This window comes from Patella vulgata, chromosome 9 (genome assembly GCF_932274485.2).
Source record: "Patella vulgata chromosome 9, xgPatVulg1.2, whole genome shotgun sequence".
In the NCBI taxonomy this organism is placed as follows: Eukaryota; Metazoa; Mollusca; class Gastropoda; family Patellidae; genus Patella; species Patella vulgata.
In genome coordinates this window covers 7524043-7539173 of record NC_065887.2, presented here as the reverse complement: position 1 = coordinate 7539173, position 15131 = coordinate 7524043, and the positions used below count along the sequence as shown (strand labels likewise).

General features: G+C 36.9%; 1 protein-coding gene across 2 annotated transcripts in view; it reads right to left on the bottom strand.

The window, feature by feature from the left end:
- The window catches only part of LOC126831684 (von Willebrand factor D and EGF domain-containing protein), a 79271-nt gene that overhangs the window by 9374 nt on the left and 54766 nt on the right, over positions 1–15131 (bottom strand). Inside the window, exons 2-13 of one of the 2 annotated variants that reach the window (XM_050562318.2) lie at positions 10099–10290; positions 9228–9389; positions 8349–8360; positions 7390–7658; positions 7027–7113; positions 6124–6468; positions 4857–4942; positions 4139–4202; positions 3553–3741; positions 2726–2925; positions 1905–2175; positions 1364–1513 (exon numbers count right to left, since the gene is read on the bottom strand). In XM_050562318.2, the coding sequence (XP_050418275.2) occupies positions 1364–1513; positions 1905–2175; positions 2726–2925; positions 3553–3741; positions 4139–4202; positions 4857–4942; positions 6124–6468; positions 7027–7113; positions 7390–7658; positions 8349–8360; positions 9228–9389; positions 10099–10290 (2027 nt within the window). The remainder of the gene's footprint in view (positions 1–1363; positions 1514–1904; positions 2176–2725; positions 2926–3552; positions 3742–4138; positions 4203–4856; positions 4943–6123; positions 6469–7026; positions 7114–7389; positions 7659–8348; positions 8361–9227; positions 9390–10098; positions 10291–15131) is intronic. The other variant, XM_056103466.1, reaches the window with a different exon arrangement.

The window sequence follows — 15131 nt, the reverse complement described above, 5'->3', positions numbered from 1 at the left end:
ACCCTTTAAGCTGGGTCCATACCAGTTGTTCTCAACCTTTTTTGCCAACGGCACACCTTGGAACACATGAAAAAAATAGCGGCACACATGGCTAAATATATATGAAAAATATTTGAGTTTTGCAAAATAAAAACATGGTAAGTCAGGCGGCATAGAACCGTAGACAGAGACTAGTCATAGCTAGACACATAGATTGACTCAAACTAAATAAAGAAAAACACAGTATGAACTTATCAGTAGACACCAGTGAATACTCAATTGGGATCACGTGGTTTTTCTCATTGTCTTAGGTATGCCCTTCAAAATTTCGCGACACACTGGTTGGGAATCACTGGTCAATACACCTCTCCATGGAGGATAATGAATCGCTATGTTATATATATATATCGTTTAATAAACAAATAACACGTTCATGAAATTAAAGTTGCGCTACTCAAGTTAATTTTTGAGACTACAAAATTCCGTGTAAGTTGACTATTTTTTGCGTAGCGCAATTATTGAACTAATGTGTATCTTTAGAGTTGATTCAGGCATAACATACAAGACAAAAATTATCTGCTCATAGAAGCATCAACCATTTATAATTCTTTCGAGCTTTCCTAAAATCATATACTAAACATAAATAGATTCTGTCTAAATATTCTACATTTACGTTTCATCGATACCCGCCACCTTGGAGCACTCCGACCATACCACAAAAGCATGGTTCAGTATTTTCGGACTATGGTCCGGACTAAATGAAATTCGGTTCCAGTTAGTTCGACCATAGAAATCACGATAACCGAAGGTCGCCCAGGATGTATATCCTAGTGGTACTTAATCCAAGAGGACTATAGTTAAAGATCGGTTGGGTTAAGCTAGAATATAACAACCAATTTATCGTCCAGGGACGTGTTATGAATTTCTGTATCTGCTACATATATATCTTGATCAATCTAAAGTTTTAGGTTTATCAAGCTAGACTATCCATTAAGTAAAGCGACATAATAAAACGAACCCGGAACGACAAACGCCGAAACTTGCTGAATATAGTAAACTGATGCGTATACATGAAATATTGTTTAACATCGAGATGTTCTGCTCCGACTGGACTAACATAAATTGAATATATCAACTACTTAATGAAGATTATGATTATTTGACGTGACATGCAGATGAAACGTTTCATTTGATTGTTACCCTTTACCACTTAAGTTCATGGCTGATTTCCTTCGCGTCTGTTCTAAGTGGCAATGACGCCACGAGACACAATAAATGGGCAGTCTACAGACTGACCAAATCACGTAACTAAAACAACTTGCGTATTCATGTTAAAGTGTTGATCGACCGGTTTAGATCAAGCTTCTAGAAGAACAATCCTCACCTTGATATCGAGTACACAGTTGTCAAGAGGTCCCTGTATATCGGTTCCCACGCTATTGTTACAGATCTGAACAGCTGAAGAATTTTGAAATAAACTAGTACAGTAATCTGTGGCCGATCTCTCCGTCCATCCATTTCTCCATACAGCAGCCTGAAATCAATATTAATAGTCAATCACGACCTCTGTTTGTTTAATGAAAATATGGGATACTGAGCCTCTTGTGACGGCAACGCTGCTGTGGTTGTAATCCATGTATCTGGAATCCATGAAATGTACGTCATAAAGATATTAATTAATATGCCCCTTATCAGTACTAATGGACACGGTATCCCAAAAAGCGGGATTACGCCATTAACCAGTTCAGGTGACAAAATGTCCTACTATAGCTCGACTGGCCTCTCTTTCACTACAGGAGACATATTTTGGCTTTTATGTTTCGGATGGAAGCCGGCGTAAACCTGGGATAAACTGATCTGAACTCTGGAGGACCATCAGTTCTTAAAAAGTCATCGTAATTATAATCTAGAAATGCTTTAAATACCTGTCGCTTGCTGATGTGTACATGTTCTGGTCCTGCAGATCTTGGTACACGGTAACGGTTTCTTACCGATCGTTTTTTAATGAAATTCGCCTGACAACCCGTTATAGGCGTATACGTGTAGATTTCCTGTGGTTGGCATTCCTGTGAATTTGTGCATAAAATGCTTGTAGGCGTAGTGTCATCGCACTTGCATAAAAACAGATTGCTTCCAGCTCCCATTAGAGTTGCGATGTGTAAGTCGGAAAACAGGTTTAGCAGCGAACCGTATACCCTGCAAATAAGATTCATAGTATAATGTGTCTCCCCAATTATTTGTAGATTGGTTTAGTTTTCAAGTGGGTTTCATTTGTTTTGTGCGTTATTTCGTTGTATGAACTGGTATGATTAGCATATTTCCGGTCCCGCTTCATGTCCCTCTTGCCCATAAAATCCAAGTGTGTGTGAAACCGACAGACTTGCAAAATCTAATGTCCGTCGAGTGTCCGTCAGATTTAAACTCGGTAAATGCCTGTTTGTGGTTAATATTTCGAGTGTGACAGAAACATTTAAAGAATGGCGTGGGTTTTAACCTCTTTTCAGCAATGGTGCTATTTCTTATTAATTTGTGGTTAAGACTGCATTTGCTGGGGTCAGATATTGCCCTGAAAGTAGGCCTCTTTGAACTCAGTTCACGATAACGTCTATATGGGAGGAGGGGTGGGTGGTTGAATACGGGAGGACCAAGATATCTTTTAATCTAAAAACTTTGCACAAATGCTATGTTGTTCTCATTCCAGTCTATTGATAGGCTCAACGTACATGGCCATAAAGGATGTACCTACCTCCAAGATGCTGAAAACTGTGGCATTCCATACCTCCAATAAGTTGAGACTGAATTATCCCGACCAATAAACTGATCGGTAGTAATTTGACCACACAATCCTCGAACTTTACCCTTTTCAGCAACTGATGGATACACGTAGACATTCAGGAAGTTCCCAGATGTGTAGAGTCTAATAGTAGTTGAACTTGGCAGACGAATCTGTTATTCATGAAAGTATGAATGAATATAATTGGATAAATCATGCATAGTTAACAATGCGTTTTTTTTTCTGACAACGCATTGTTCAAGAAAAGAAAGAATGACTGAAATGGGGTTTAAAGCCTAATTTTGTTCAACAAACATTATAAAAATAGGCATTAAATGTAGATTCGACTTCATAGGTAAAAATATCGAATGTTCCTCGCATAATTACAAATATAACACGAGTAACAAAACAGATTTCGAGAAGCCAATTTTTTAACCCCTAGGTAGAAATTATGCACGATCATTTTTTTTTTTGTATCTGTCTTTAGCTTTAAAAAAATCTACAACAATGTTCAAATATGGCATTTAAAATTAAATTAGACTTAAAGGATATGCTCATCAGGCGCGGATCCGGGGGGGGGGGGGCAGCCCCAGTGAGACTGGTCATCATTGTTAAGTCAGCACCTGCAGTCAGCAATGGGATTCCCAGATTTTAGTTTCTATTTAATGAGGCCGCGATGAAGAATCTGGGGACTACACCAAACCACTATAGCCCATTATATCATTTGTAGGGTTGCCTCCCTTGTAAGAGAGAAATAAAGCCATGTTCAATGGTCTGTAAATCCATTCCACTGCATTTACCTTATGTTGATTGCTGCCATATTGTTGAACGTCAATACGAGACGGTCCATCACATTGGGCGTATCCAGTTTTCCAAAATGAGTCTGTACACTGCTCCCTTCTCCACACTTCACGTCCAACGCGAATAGCGACGCCACAAACACAATAAATGTTGATTCTGCTCGTACATGGCATTGTATAAATTTGTATCTGTAATAAAAAAAACGACATATATGGTTTCGTTTGGGCGATAATAGATCAACCATGCAAAGGTAATCATCTTCGATTAAATATTAAATTGCCACCACTATCCTGCAGACAGATAATTTGGTAAAAATAAAAGTAAAACCAGTCTAGTTGGGATTCGATTGATATTATTTAGAATACTCGTTGCATGATACATTTTATGCAAATATTCTTTTATTTGACAATAATATAAAATCTTGAATATGGATATTATTTCGATTAATAGTGGACTAACTCCATATGATTAATAGTGGGACACTCTATCTATCTTTTAACTATTATAGCGTGAACTGCCAGCTCTATAATTAACAGCTGGTAGAATAAAATTATAGTACTATTTCCTCATAATTTAGTCTATTACCTCTTGTTTCCATTCTGCATTTTCATATAAGGTGTAAATGCCTCCATATTGATGTTCATATGGTCTTTAAAATAGAAAGAAATGGGTTGTTGTTAATAAACAGTTTAGACTCGGTTGTTAATAAAAATAAACAGCTTAGAATAGGTTGTTGATAATAATAAACAATTTAGACTGGGGTGTTGTTAAGAATAATAAACATTTGGTCCCCACTATATGAAATCTCCGACTAAATTAGATTTTCGAAATCCGCTTATGTTCTTCATTTTGCCCTATTTTACGGAGTCGCAGTATCTGATTATAATTTGGAAATAATATGACAGAATATTTGTCTTATAAATGGACAAACGAATCAGTTATCCTCGACTGACTGCTAAATTCTGATGAAGGAAAACTGGCCGTTGTTCAAGTTTGATTGTAGGCGTACCGGATACGTATCGGACACGCTATACAATATTCGAATAACCATAATGTTTAAATCTTTGATCAGCTTATCGGACTATCACAAATGAACCACAAAATGAAGCGAAATTACAGAACAGTTGGTTAAAGAGTTCAGGTATATGAACATTTCTATACAATCACCTCCATTATTGTTTTCATTCATCAGTAAGGGACGGGTTGTATACCACAAGAGTCAATTCAGCCCTGTGTTATACGTTACAAAGTCAATGCATGTTTAAGCCAATAATTGTAGCACCGAAATCAATAGACTACTTACCTTCCATAGAATGTCTTCATGTGTGGATCACATACAGCATAACACATCTTTCCTGTAATGGATGTTGTATTATGCGAAACCACAACCTGAAATAGAATATACACCATACTTATGACCCTTTCATGTTGAAACTCGGGTCATCGATCACAGGCAAGTATACAACAGTTACATTAAGAGGCGCACTATCACTATCCTTCCACATTACAACTGAATTTATCAATTATGACAACTCGTAATTCATTGCTAAGGCCCGGATGTGAAGCCTTATATCATTTAGCCTGGACATCTTCTCACGAACTATTCGCCTAAATGATTCATGGACTATTCTAAAGACTTATTAACTCCAAAAGATCGCCTAAGCCAGTTTGTCCATAATGTGGGTGTTGTGCTCGAGGCGTTCACATAACTAACAAAGTGCTATAGATTCGTATGTTTCGTCAGACCATCCAGGGTATTTATTTTGGGAAGTCACATCCTCGTATACATCAAAATTAAATAAAAACATATCCGTGCGTATCAGGGGTTGTAATAGGTCATTGATGGCAATAGAGAAACCCTGCACAACCTATAGATACCCGCAGTAACCATAATTGTAACCCTTTCATACCGAAATTCGAGTTTTAGAGCACAACCATGTATAAAACAGTTACACTAAGACGCTTAATGGCAATATCGTTTCATATCGAGGCCCGGGTGTGAAGCTCTATATTATTAATCTTGGACATCTTCAAATGATTCAGTGACTCCAAACGATCGTCAGAATGGGGGTGTTGTGGTTGAGGAGTCCACATGGCTAACAAAGTGTTATAGATTCGTATGTTTCTTCAGACGATCCAGGTTATTAATTTTGTGAAGTCACAGCGCAATCCTCGTATACATTAAAATTAAATAACAACATATTCGTACGCAACAGGTGTTGTAATAGGTCAACACAGAAATACAACACACGAGTTATTAACTTTTTATATATAGCCATATTAAAATTAACATTTTATTCACTGCGACATAAAATGCTGATCCTCAATATATGTTTCTACTTCATCATTTCGTGAAAGCATGCTATCGCGTGTTATCGTCATGATAATATGCAACACCTGCAGGAGAACGTTTGTCTGACATGTCCTGTATAAAGTGCTGCGTTTTCATTGCGTCTCCATGCATGTAAAAGCTAACAGAACTCACTTTGGGTGTTTAGATTTTATTTTAATATTTGTATTTATTGGTTAATAAGAAATGTTGCGATCCACATTAAATTAGACATACTTACTGTAACAGCTCCAATGGTGTAGTTCCCCCAAAATTGGTGCGATGGGAACACTTCTACTGTCTTCAAAGTCACGATATAATTAGCAACTAAATTTGAGTACGAACTGGGAAGGTTACCCCGGACGATAATATTATAATTGTTATCCCAGTTCGCTCCAGCATCGATAGGGAATCCACACTGCGAAAAAGTAGGTGATAGGGCGCAATCATCGTTATTCGTCACTTTGAGTAAATTTACTTCTAATTGACACGTCGGAAAGAAGAAGCTACATCCAATGGGTGCCGTTGGTCTCACAGTAATAGTTGCGTCATCGCCATCATTAACATACACTATAGGTGTTAAGATCTAAACAAAGTTTCAAAAAAGATTACATTTAAGATATGTTGATAACAAAAAATTAAACCAACAAAATTTACAGGCACAAATGCCTTAGTGTATTATAGGTAATTCATAAAGAAATATGGCCCTGCAAAAGTAATTTAATGGCGGATACGTTACGTAATGCCCCCGTCAGTCCTTACTGCGCTGCTGCGACCGTACAGCAACTAGAACATGCACAAGGTCGCCGGCAAACGTAAACACAACGCGAGAAAATGTCCCAAACAATTTACAAACCTGAAAGAAGTCGCGTTCTTTACCCCGTCAGACAGGGGTGGCGCCTTTACTGCGCTGCTACGGCGACGGAATATGGACCCAGAGCGCGTCAAGATCGCCATAAGCGTGGTAAAAGCGTGGTGGAAACGCCAGATATCGCGCTGTGGTCTCGATGGTCACAAATGATCGCCGAGTCACGGCGTTTGTTTTGAACATGTTCAAAACAAACGCCAAGGTTCTGCGCTCTGAATACCTAATAATGAATACCTAATACCGAATACCTAATAATGAGTTACGAAGAAAGCTTACCTCAATTCCAATGAATCTATCTTTACTGGACGTGACTGGACTGGTTGTTGAAACTGCCGTGTTGCTAACAGCATAGCCACAACGTATCTAGTTTTGTAAATATAATAAAGTTTGAGTGATCTAAAGCAGCATAAAGGTAGTTAACGATTACTCATCAAATCTAGAACAACTTTACATGAAATGTAATGTACAACAAAGATTGAATGCCCGTTTTGAGTGTTGGACCTGGAGGCTGGGCAAACTTGACCTTGGAATCGACATTTTGTTTAATTCTGGACACATCAATATTGAAATTTACATTCATTGATTGTTTCCTGTTTCCTATTACTTCAATTCAAATTATATACTATCAATAACTATTACCTGGAATCCAACAGTCTGTGTACCTGATGCTATGATTTCATTTTCTAACAACACTGTCACGACTTGCACATTGGCTGTATTTTGGAAAGCACCAACGGTTTTGATAAGTTGATTATTTACATACCAAGTGACAGTATACCATATGTTATTGTGTGCGGGTAGTGTTGATGTCTGAAAGTTGCACACAAACTCAAATTCATTGTTGTTGTTCACGTCGTCCAGTGGCAGTATTACTACATTTACACTAGTTACATAATCTGGATAAGTACCTGTAATTAACAATTATTGTTTTATGAAGCCCAGCTTTAAAATGGGATCATATTTATTGTGTTCCGCGTATTGTTTAAAAGTACCTGTGTACGATTTTTATCTTTCCGAAAAATATATTTGTAATGCTTTCATACACACGTTTAATATCATGAGTTTGTTTGCAATGAACATTAAAAATAATTCCATTTTGCTATTGCCATGGGCAGTTTTAAACTTTCTATAGACCGTGTATAGGAGATATCTAAGAATTACGGCAAAACTAATTTGATTCCATTGGCGCGAGTTTCAATTATCCAATTAACATCACCATGGAGATTCGTCAGAACGTCTGCAATGACGACAACTGCGAGAGTAAATATGGCCTAAATGTATAACTTCCACATCTTTCCTACATTATTCCATATATATATTTTTGTGAAATGTTTTAATCCACGTACGACTTTAATCGTATTAAAACAACACATCTCAAATCGTATTTGAACCATTGCTGTCATTAGCATACAGAAATAAATAATTTTTTTACTCACAAATAGTACATTTGCGTCTATTCCAGACCGGGCGCAATTTTTTTCACCTTGCACTCTGAAGTAAACTTTGCACATACGTAAATGCGACCAAGTTTACTCACGTCAGAAAATCTAAACATATAACAATTGTCGAGCTTGATGACAATATAGAAATATAATTACCTGAAATTTCATCTGAAATTCGAAAATAAAGGTATTTTATTGTAATAAAATCATGAACTCAAGGCTTATATATTGATTGAGGTAATATTTATTTGCTAGCATTGGAAGTAATAATCACAAGACAAAGATATAGCCATTTTAATTCATACATCTTATAAATCTCATATTTTCCTTCTGCGTTAACATTTCTACAAGATAATTATACATGTAACTCTAGTGAAGGGAGAGGCAAGGAAATGGTTTTTAACGTCCACTTTATTTCAATAATTCGCTTGCGCCCAGGGATCTTTAGCAGTGGGAGGAAATCGGAGGACCCGGAGAAAACCTACGAGGTTGGACAGGCGACGGTACTCCTTGTAGCGTACAACAGGGGAATCGAAACCACGCCAGTTGACTCAATGACAGACCGTATGATACAACGCGCATGCGCTAACCATTCGGCCATCCACCAAAGCTGTCTAGTCGTTCGGATGGGACGAAAAACCGAGGTCCCGTGTACACATTGGCGTGCACGTAAAAGATCCCTTGGCAGTCGTAGTGCCGCTGTCCGGGCAAAATTTCCCTCATAGCACACTGTATGGCGTATGCCCGTCTTCATTAGCCCAGGTTAGGAGCAGAACAGTAGGACGTTAAACTCCATTTCATTTCATTTCATTTCCACCCCACCCCTCTAGTGAAGGAGAAGATAAACTAAATTACCCCTGTCACCGTAAATCTCTTAAAGTTCTGTTCACAAAATAATATAGAATCCATATTACAACCTTGGCATATGGAGTAACCATCGTCAACGTAAGCCTCTAAAATTACAGATTAGTGGAGTGTACATACAACCTATTAAATTTGAATTTAAATTGCCCTACGAAAAATGTAGATACATACCAACACAATAAGCTGCATATCCCAAAGATGGTCTTTTCAGCTTATATGCCAGAAAATTACTACACAGTTTAGTTTCAATCTGGATAGTTTGGGCACAAGCGCCAGCACCAGTTTGCACACAAAATGTGCGAAGCATCTCCGGACCAGCTACAGGATCAGCTCCTGGAGAAGAATAAATCATCATTGGTATAGGAACCCATGCATACCAATGCAACCAAACGTGCATTAACAATGCCACCCTTGCGACGCGATAGCCATTTCAAAAATGTATATTAACAACATGAAAGCGAAAGCAAATACAATGCAAGCTATCTCACACCTGTTAAAATTATATGTATATTTACTGTTATAAATATAGTCAAAATACAGTGTCAGATTACATGGCATTCAGAGCGATGTAAATGCATAAGAATACAAGGCTTATGTAAAATTACAGAAAACGTAATGTAGAAATACAACAATATGTGAGATGTATATTAACAGAAATGCCACTTTAAATATGTTTTACAGCAAAATTGTAAATTTACTTTTACTTTTATTTTTGCTTTTGATTTAATTTTTAGTTTTGATTTAACTTTTGCTTTTGGTTGAACTTCTGCTTTTAATTTACTTTTGATTTTGATTTTGCTTTTCATTTTCATTTTCATTTCATTTTATTTAGGGTTTTTAAAGAATTTTTGTTAAATTCTGAATGATAACGATAGGCCACCATACATATAATAAATACTGATATTAAAATAAGATATCTTATCTGTACTTATACAAAACCTTATAGATAAATGGAATAAACATATAGATATTAAAATAAGATATCCTACCTTATATATAAATAGAACAACATTAATATTAAAATATTAAATTGATATCCTACCTTGTAGATAAATAGGATAAACAGTACCACAGTGATTTATACCAGGTGGTGAATTGGGTATTTTAAAATTAGGTTGTCCGTACCATTCTTCTGTGATAAATCTGTCAGATAGTGGTGTGGTTGTAAGGCCTCTTACATTCGTGGAGGATCTTTGGAACAGATTGGTAAATGCGCTAGGACTGATGCATGGATCTGTATAAAATATTAACAAACAAGCCACAGTGAGGTTGATGTTCCCCGCCGAAATCCCAAAATAAATAGATGACACACATTAATTAATCACACATTTATTTTTTTTTTCAAAAGTATCAAGCAATCAAACTCTACACTAAGTTTCATCACTCGCTATCAGATAGAATCAAGATTATCTTTCCCAAAGCATTGACCAATGAAATTGGTTAGCTCTGCTTAGCTTCAGCTCGAAATGTTAATCATTGAACTCAGTCAAGACATTCACTTAATGAACATCTACATCAAGTCTAAACATTCTACCTCAATTAAAAGCAGAGTTGTTATGTTCCAAAGTCTTGACCAAACCAATTGCTTATCGCTCATTAGCCTAAGCAGAAAATTCTCACCATCGAAATTAGTCAAGGTAATGATATAATGAATCTATATTCGGAGTTCCACCGCTCTCACCTCATTATAACCAAAGTTATCATGCCTCAAAGCATCAAACAATCAGATTGCTTATTTATGCTTACCGTAACCAGACAATGTTCATCAAAGAACTCCATCAAGGCATTCCCCTAATGAACGCCTACACCAACATTCTACCTCCATTAGAAGGAGAGTTATTGTGTTCCAAAGTCTCGACCAATCAAATTGCTTGAAATAAAATTAAACCATACGTTAGCCCCGAAATGACCTAGTTTGTGTCGAGTGGACGTTAAACCCCATTTCTCTCTCTCTCTCTCTCTCTCTCTCTCTCTCTCTCCCAGAGAAACAGTTCAAATTAATAAGGTACATACTGAAGACCACAGTTAAATCTACTTTTCTTACACCCCCATTATACGATCTTTAAAATCTCTTTGATTTTTCTACATCAATTAAGGAGAGAACTGGGGTTTAACGTCCGATCGACACAAACTAGATCATTTCGGGAATAACACATGGTTCAATTTTATTTTAGCAGTGGGAGGAAACCGGAGGACCCGGAGAACACCCACGAGGTTGGACAAGCGACCCTACTCCTTGTCACGTACATCCGGGAAATCGAAACCACACCAGTTGACTCAATGACATTCCTTATGATACAGCGCGCACGTGCTAAAAATTCTGCCACCCACACCCACCCCCACCTACGTCAATGAAACTAAGGACCTATTAAAATATTTTGTATAAATATTGCTCCTTTGGGAAATTCACATGCAATTCTGAGGCTATTTTGTTAATCGAATATTCAGATTGAATTAATCATTATTTAAAACTAAGTATCCATAAGCTTTGATGATTGTTTATTTTTAATTAATTACACAATAACACAAAAATATACATTTACAATATGTTAAGCAAAAAACAACTTAATGTTCCCCATTCACAGATCTTTGTGCTCCAAAAACGGGAATACGTTGTCCGAAAAATAGATGGTTCACCGAATCTGCACCCCCCCCCCCACCGCCCCCACCCCGGCTCCTACACCTGTGCTCCTGTTGTTTTTTTGAATATTCATGTTCGCGTTTCCTGTTTATCATTGCTTTTATTTCTAAAGAGTTCTGTTTTCTAAGAATATATTCTAAGGGGTATCTTTTTTCACAAACATTTGGCTTGATTGAACGCCCGAACTAGAAGTAGGCATCGATTGGTTCTTTTTTTAAAAAAAAATCGTGTCCGCTTTTCCTATTTATTGACTTGTTTATGCGGTCGAACTAGAAGTAGGCATTGATTGGTTCTTTATTAAAATATTTTCCCTATTTATTTTTCGGCTTTTATTGAAAGAGTTGTGTTATCCAAAAATAAATTTTAAGGCCATATAGTTTCACAAATGTTTTATTACTGATTTAAAATTGATAATCGGTTATTTCCAGTGACTGGTTTTCTTTTATTGAAGATTAGAATTTGACCGAAATGGCGTGCGAAATTTTCTTCAAACTAAATCGGTGAAAGGACACACCGCATCATAAAATGACAACAAATAAATTCAAGAATAAAAATGCAGAAAATAAAATCACTAGGCGTTATGAGTATAATACAATCCATAGTGACCGATTTTTCATTTTACTTTATTCAGGTTATTTGGATTACATCTAAAACGAAATTCACAAAAGCTGTTTACTTAAATCTCCATCTTTTTGCAATAGATTATATGTCCAATGACAGGACTTCTATTGAGTTCATATCTTTTGAAGGGCGTGTTTTGTTAATCTAGTGCGTGTTTTGTTAATCTAGTCGGTGCAGGATAATAGGACTTTAAACCCCATTTCTTTTTATTTTTTAACAGGCAAAAACCGAGAAGCCCAAGACATTTTTTTATAATATGAATAAAAGTAGCTAAGTCTCTAACTCAATATCATCCAAAACCTTCGACAATGAAAACACGAATTATTTGTCAATTTTATTCAACATTAGTGTTGTGATCTTATCGGAAAAAGATGGGCTTCTGATATCTAATATTGAAGACAAAATAAACATTTTACGATTGGTACGCGGATCGTGTACCATAATGCGTTTCAGCGCAATTTCTAGCAAGCGACTCGAAGAACGAGGTTAAACATGTTCCACAAGTCATGTCAAACGGTGACCCCCATATACTTATCTGGAAACATGCGCAATAAATACTATCGGTGTAGACTAGAATAACCAGACACTAGAGATTGCCATTGGATTGGGACTTCTGGCGTATTTCGCCGAACATAACTGCTTTGAAATTAGAGTAAAAACGGAAACAATTGAATGTAAATCAGTTTATTTACATTCATATTACATTATTATATACGTTGCGACCCATTTGTGTCATTTTGTAGGTCCAAAATATTGGCGTTTAGCTCCTTTAAAATAATAGATGCCCATCAATTTTAAACTAATTATATTTTGTTCTCTAAAACTCAATGCTGACATGACTAAGTACTTTAGTACTTGGGTCTGGGTCAAATCTGAAAAAAGAAATCAGCAGGAAATATCCATGGCGTGTTTTATTCTAATTTGTTAACTGAGAATCATATTTACAAAATCCGTAACAGTAGGCCAAAATAATAAAAACAAATAACTCTGTGTACAGTTATCCGACCGACACTTCTTGGGGTCGGCAAATTATCTAAGTGCATACCAGAAATATCCAAAGGGGGCCTCTTTGGCGACTCAGATAGCAAATCACTGACCTTCGCGTCCCCTAAACCTGTGTAAACTAGTTCATATTTCTTCAGCAAATATAGAGGCTAAAATTATGATTTTTCCAAAATATATTATAGCGTGAGAGTTGAAGGGGAAATAAACATATAAACATAAAGATTTTACATATTTAATAAATAGTTATTTAGATAAAGTGTTAAAAGTGTATAAAAAGTGTATTTTAGAATTTTTTTAATCATAAAAAGTCAACTAAACGTAGGCACTGAACAAAGCAGTTGCAGTATGCAGGGAGTTGGCGGTGACACTGGGGAGTCACATGGGCTTGTAAGGGGTGGGGTGGGGGCGCATGGTTAGCACGTGCGCGCTGTATCATCAGGCCTGACATTGAGTCAACTGGCGTGGTTTCGAATCCGAAGTTGTACGTGACAAGGAATAGGGTTGCCTGTCCAACCTCGTGGGTTTTCTCCGGGTCCTCCCACTGCTAAAGACCCCTACATGCAAGCGAATTATTGAAATACAATTAAACCATATGTTAGTCCCGAAATGACCTAGTCTGTGTAGAGTGCACGTTAAACCCCATTTCTTTCTCTCGCTAGTGGGGCCCTGCTCTTGGTGCGATTTTCTCAAGATATATCGTTTCACTGAAATTTCCGTACTTTTTTCAGTAATTATGCTAGAAATGCCACGAATTCTTTGTCGGCCGAAAAAGCTCAGACATGTGGTATCCCCTTGCCAGTAGTGAAACTTCAGTACTTTATTCAGTAATTATGCTAGAAATGCCACGAAATAGTCAATACATACGTATCCATACGTAAACACGGGTATTGTGTGATTTTCTTCTTGGCCTTAGGAAAATAAGCAAATATTTATTGACTGACTCGATCCCGTTGTCGGCCGAAAAAGTTCAACGGGGTTTCCCCTTGTCAGTGGTGCAAATGGGATGGAAACCCAAGGTCCCGTGTACACATTTGCGGGCACGTAAAAGATAATTTGGCTGTTGGAATTCGAAACACGAGTACGTCGTAGCGCCGCTGTCCGAGCAAAATTTACCCCCATTGCATGGCGTATGCCTGTCTTCGTGCGTCCAGTCAGAGCAGAATAGTAGGACGTCAAACTCATTTCATTTCTCTTAATTGACACTCTCTGTAAACAAATTTCTAAGTTGCAAAAACTACAAAATTAGGCAACTGAACTTACACACTGGGCATCATATTAAGATCACATCTTATATAAATTATACTGCGCGTTAGATCTTAAGGTCTGTCACTGAGGCAAAGTTTCGACTCTAAACTCATTAGTTTTCCCAATGCCAAAGAACCCTACGCGCAAGCGTATTATTGAGATAAATGTTAGTCCCGAAATGACCGAGTTGGTATTAAACCCCATGATAATAATATATTTGATTTCACATTCTGTAAAGTCGACCCACAATATTTGTATGAATTTTGTACTAAATAAAGGTACTGCACAGTGCTATTACTAGTATAGTGCTGACTCAGTGGGCTGGGCGATAATAAGTCATTAATCATCAAGCAGCAATTAAAAACAAAAGTGCGTCATTTGAATTTGTCAGGAAATATCAAATTTTCGACGAATTAAACACCGCTAAAATTTATTATTTAACATTTAATTAAGACAAAAATGAACGTTAAATAATCGTCCGGCTAGGATTCAATTGGATGAAAAAGGTACCAAGCAGAAGAGATCAACTGAGATATAAATGGTTACAGGCGAGACGGATTATA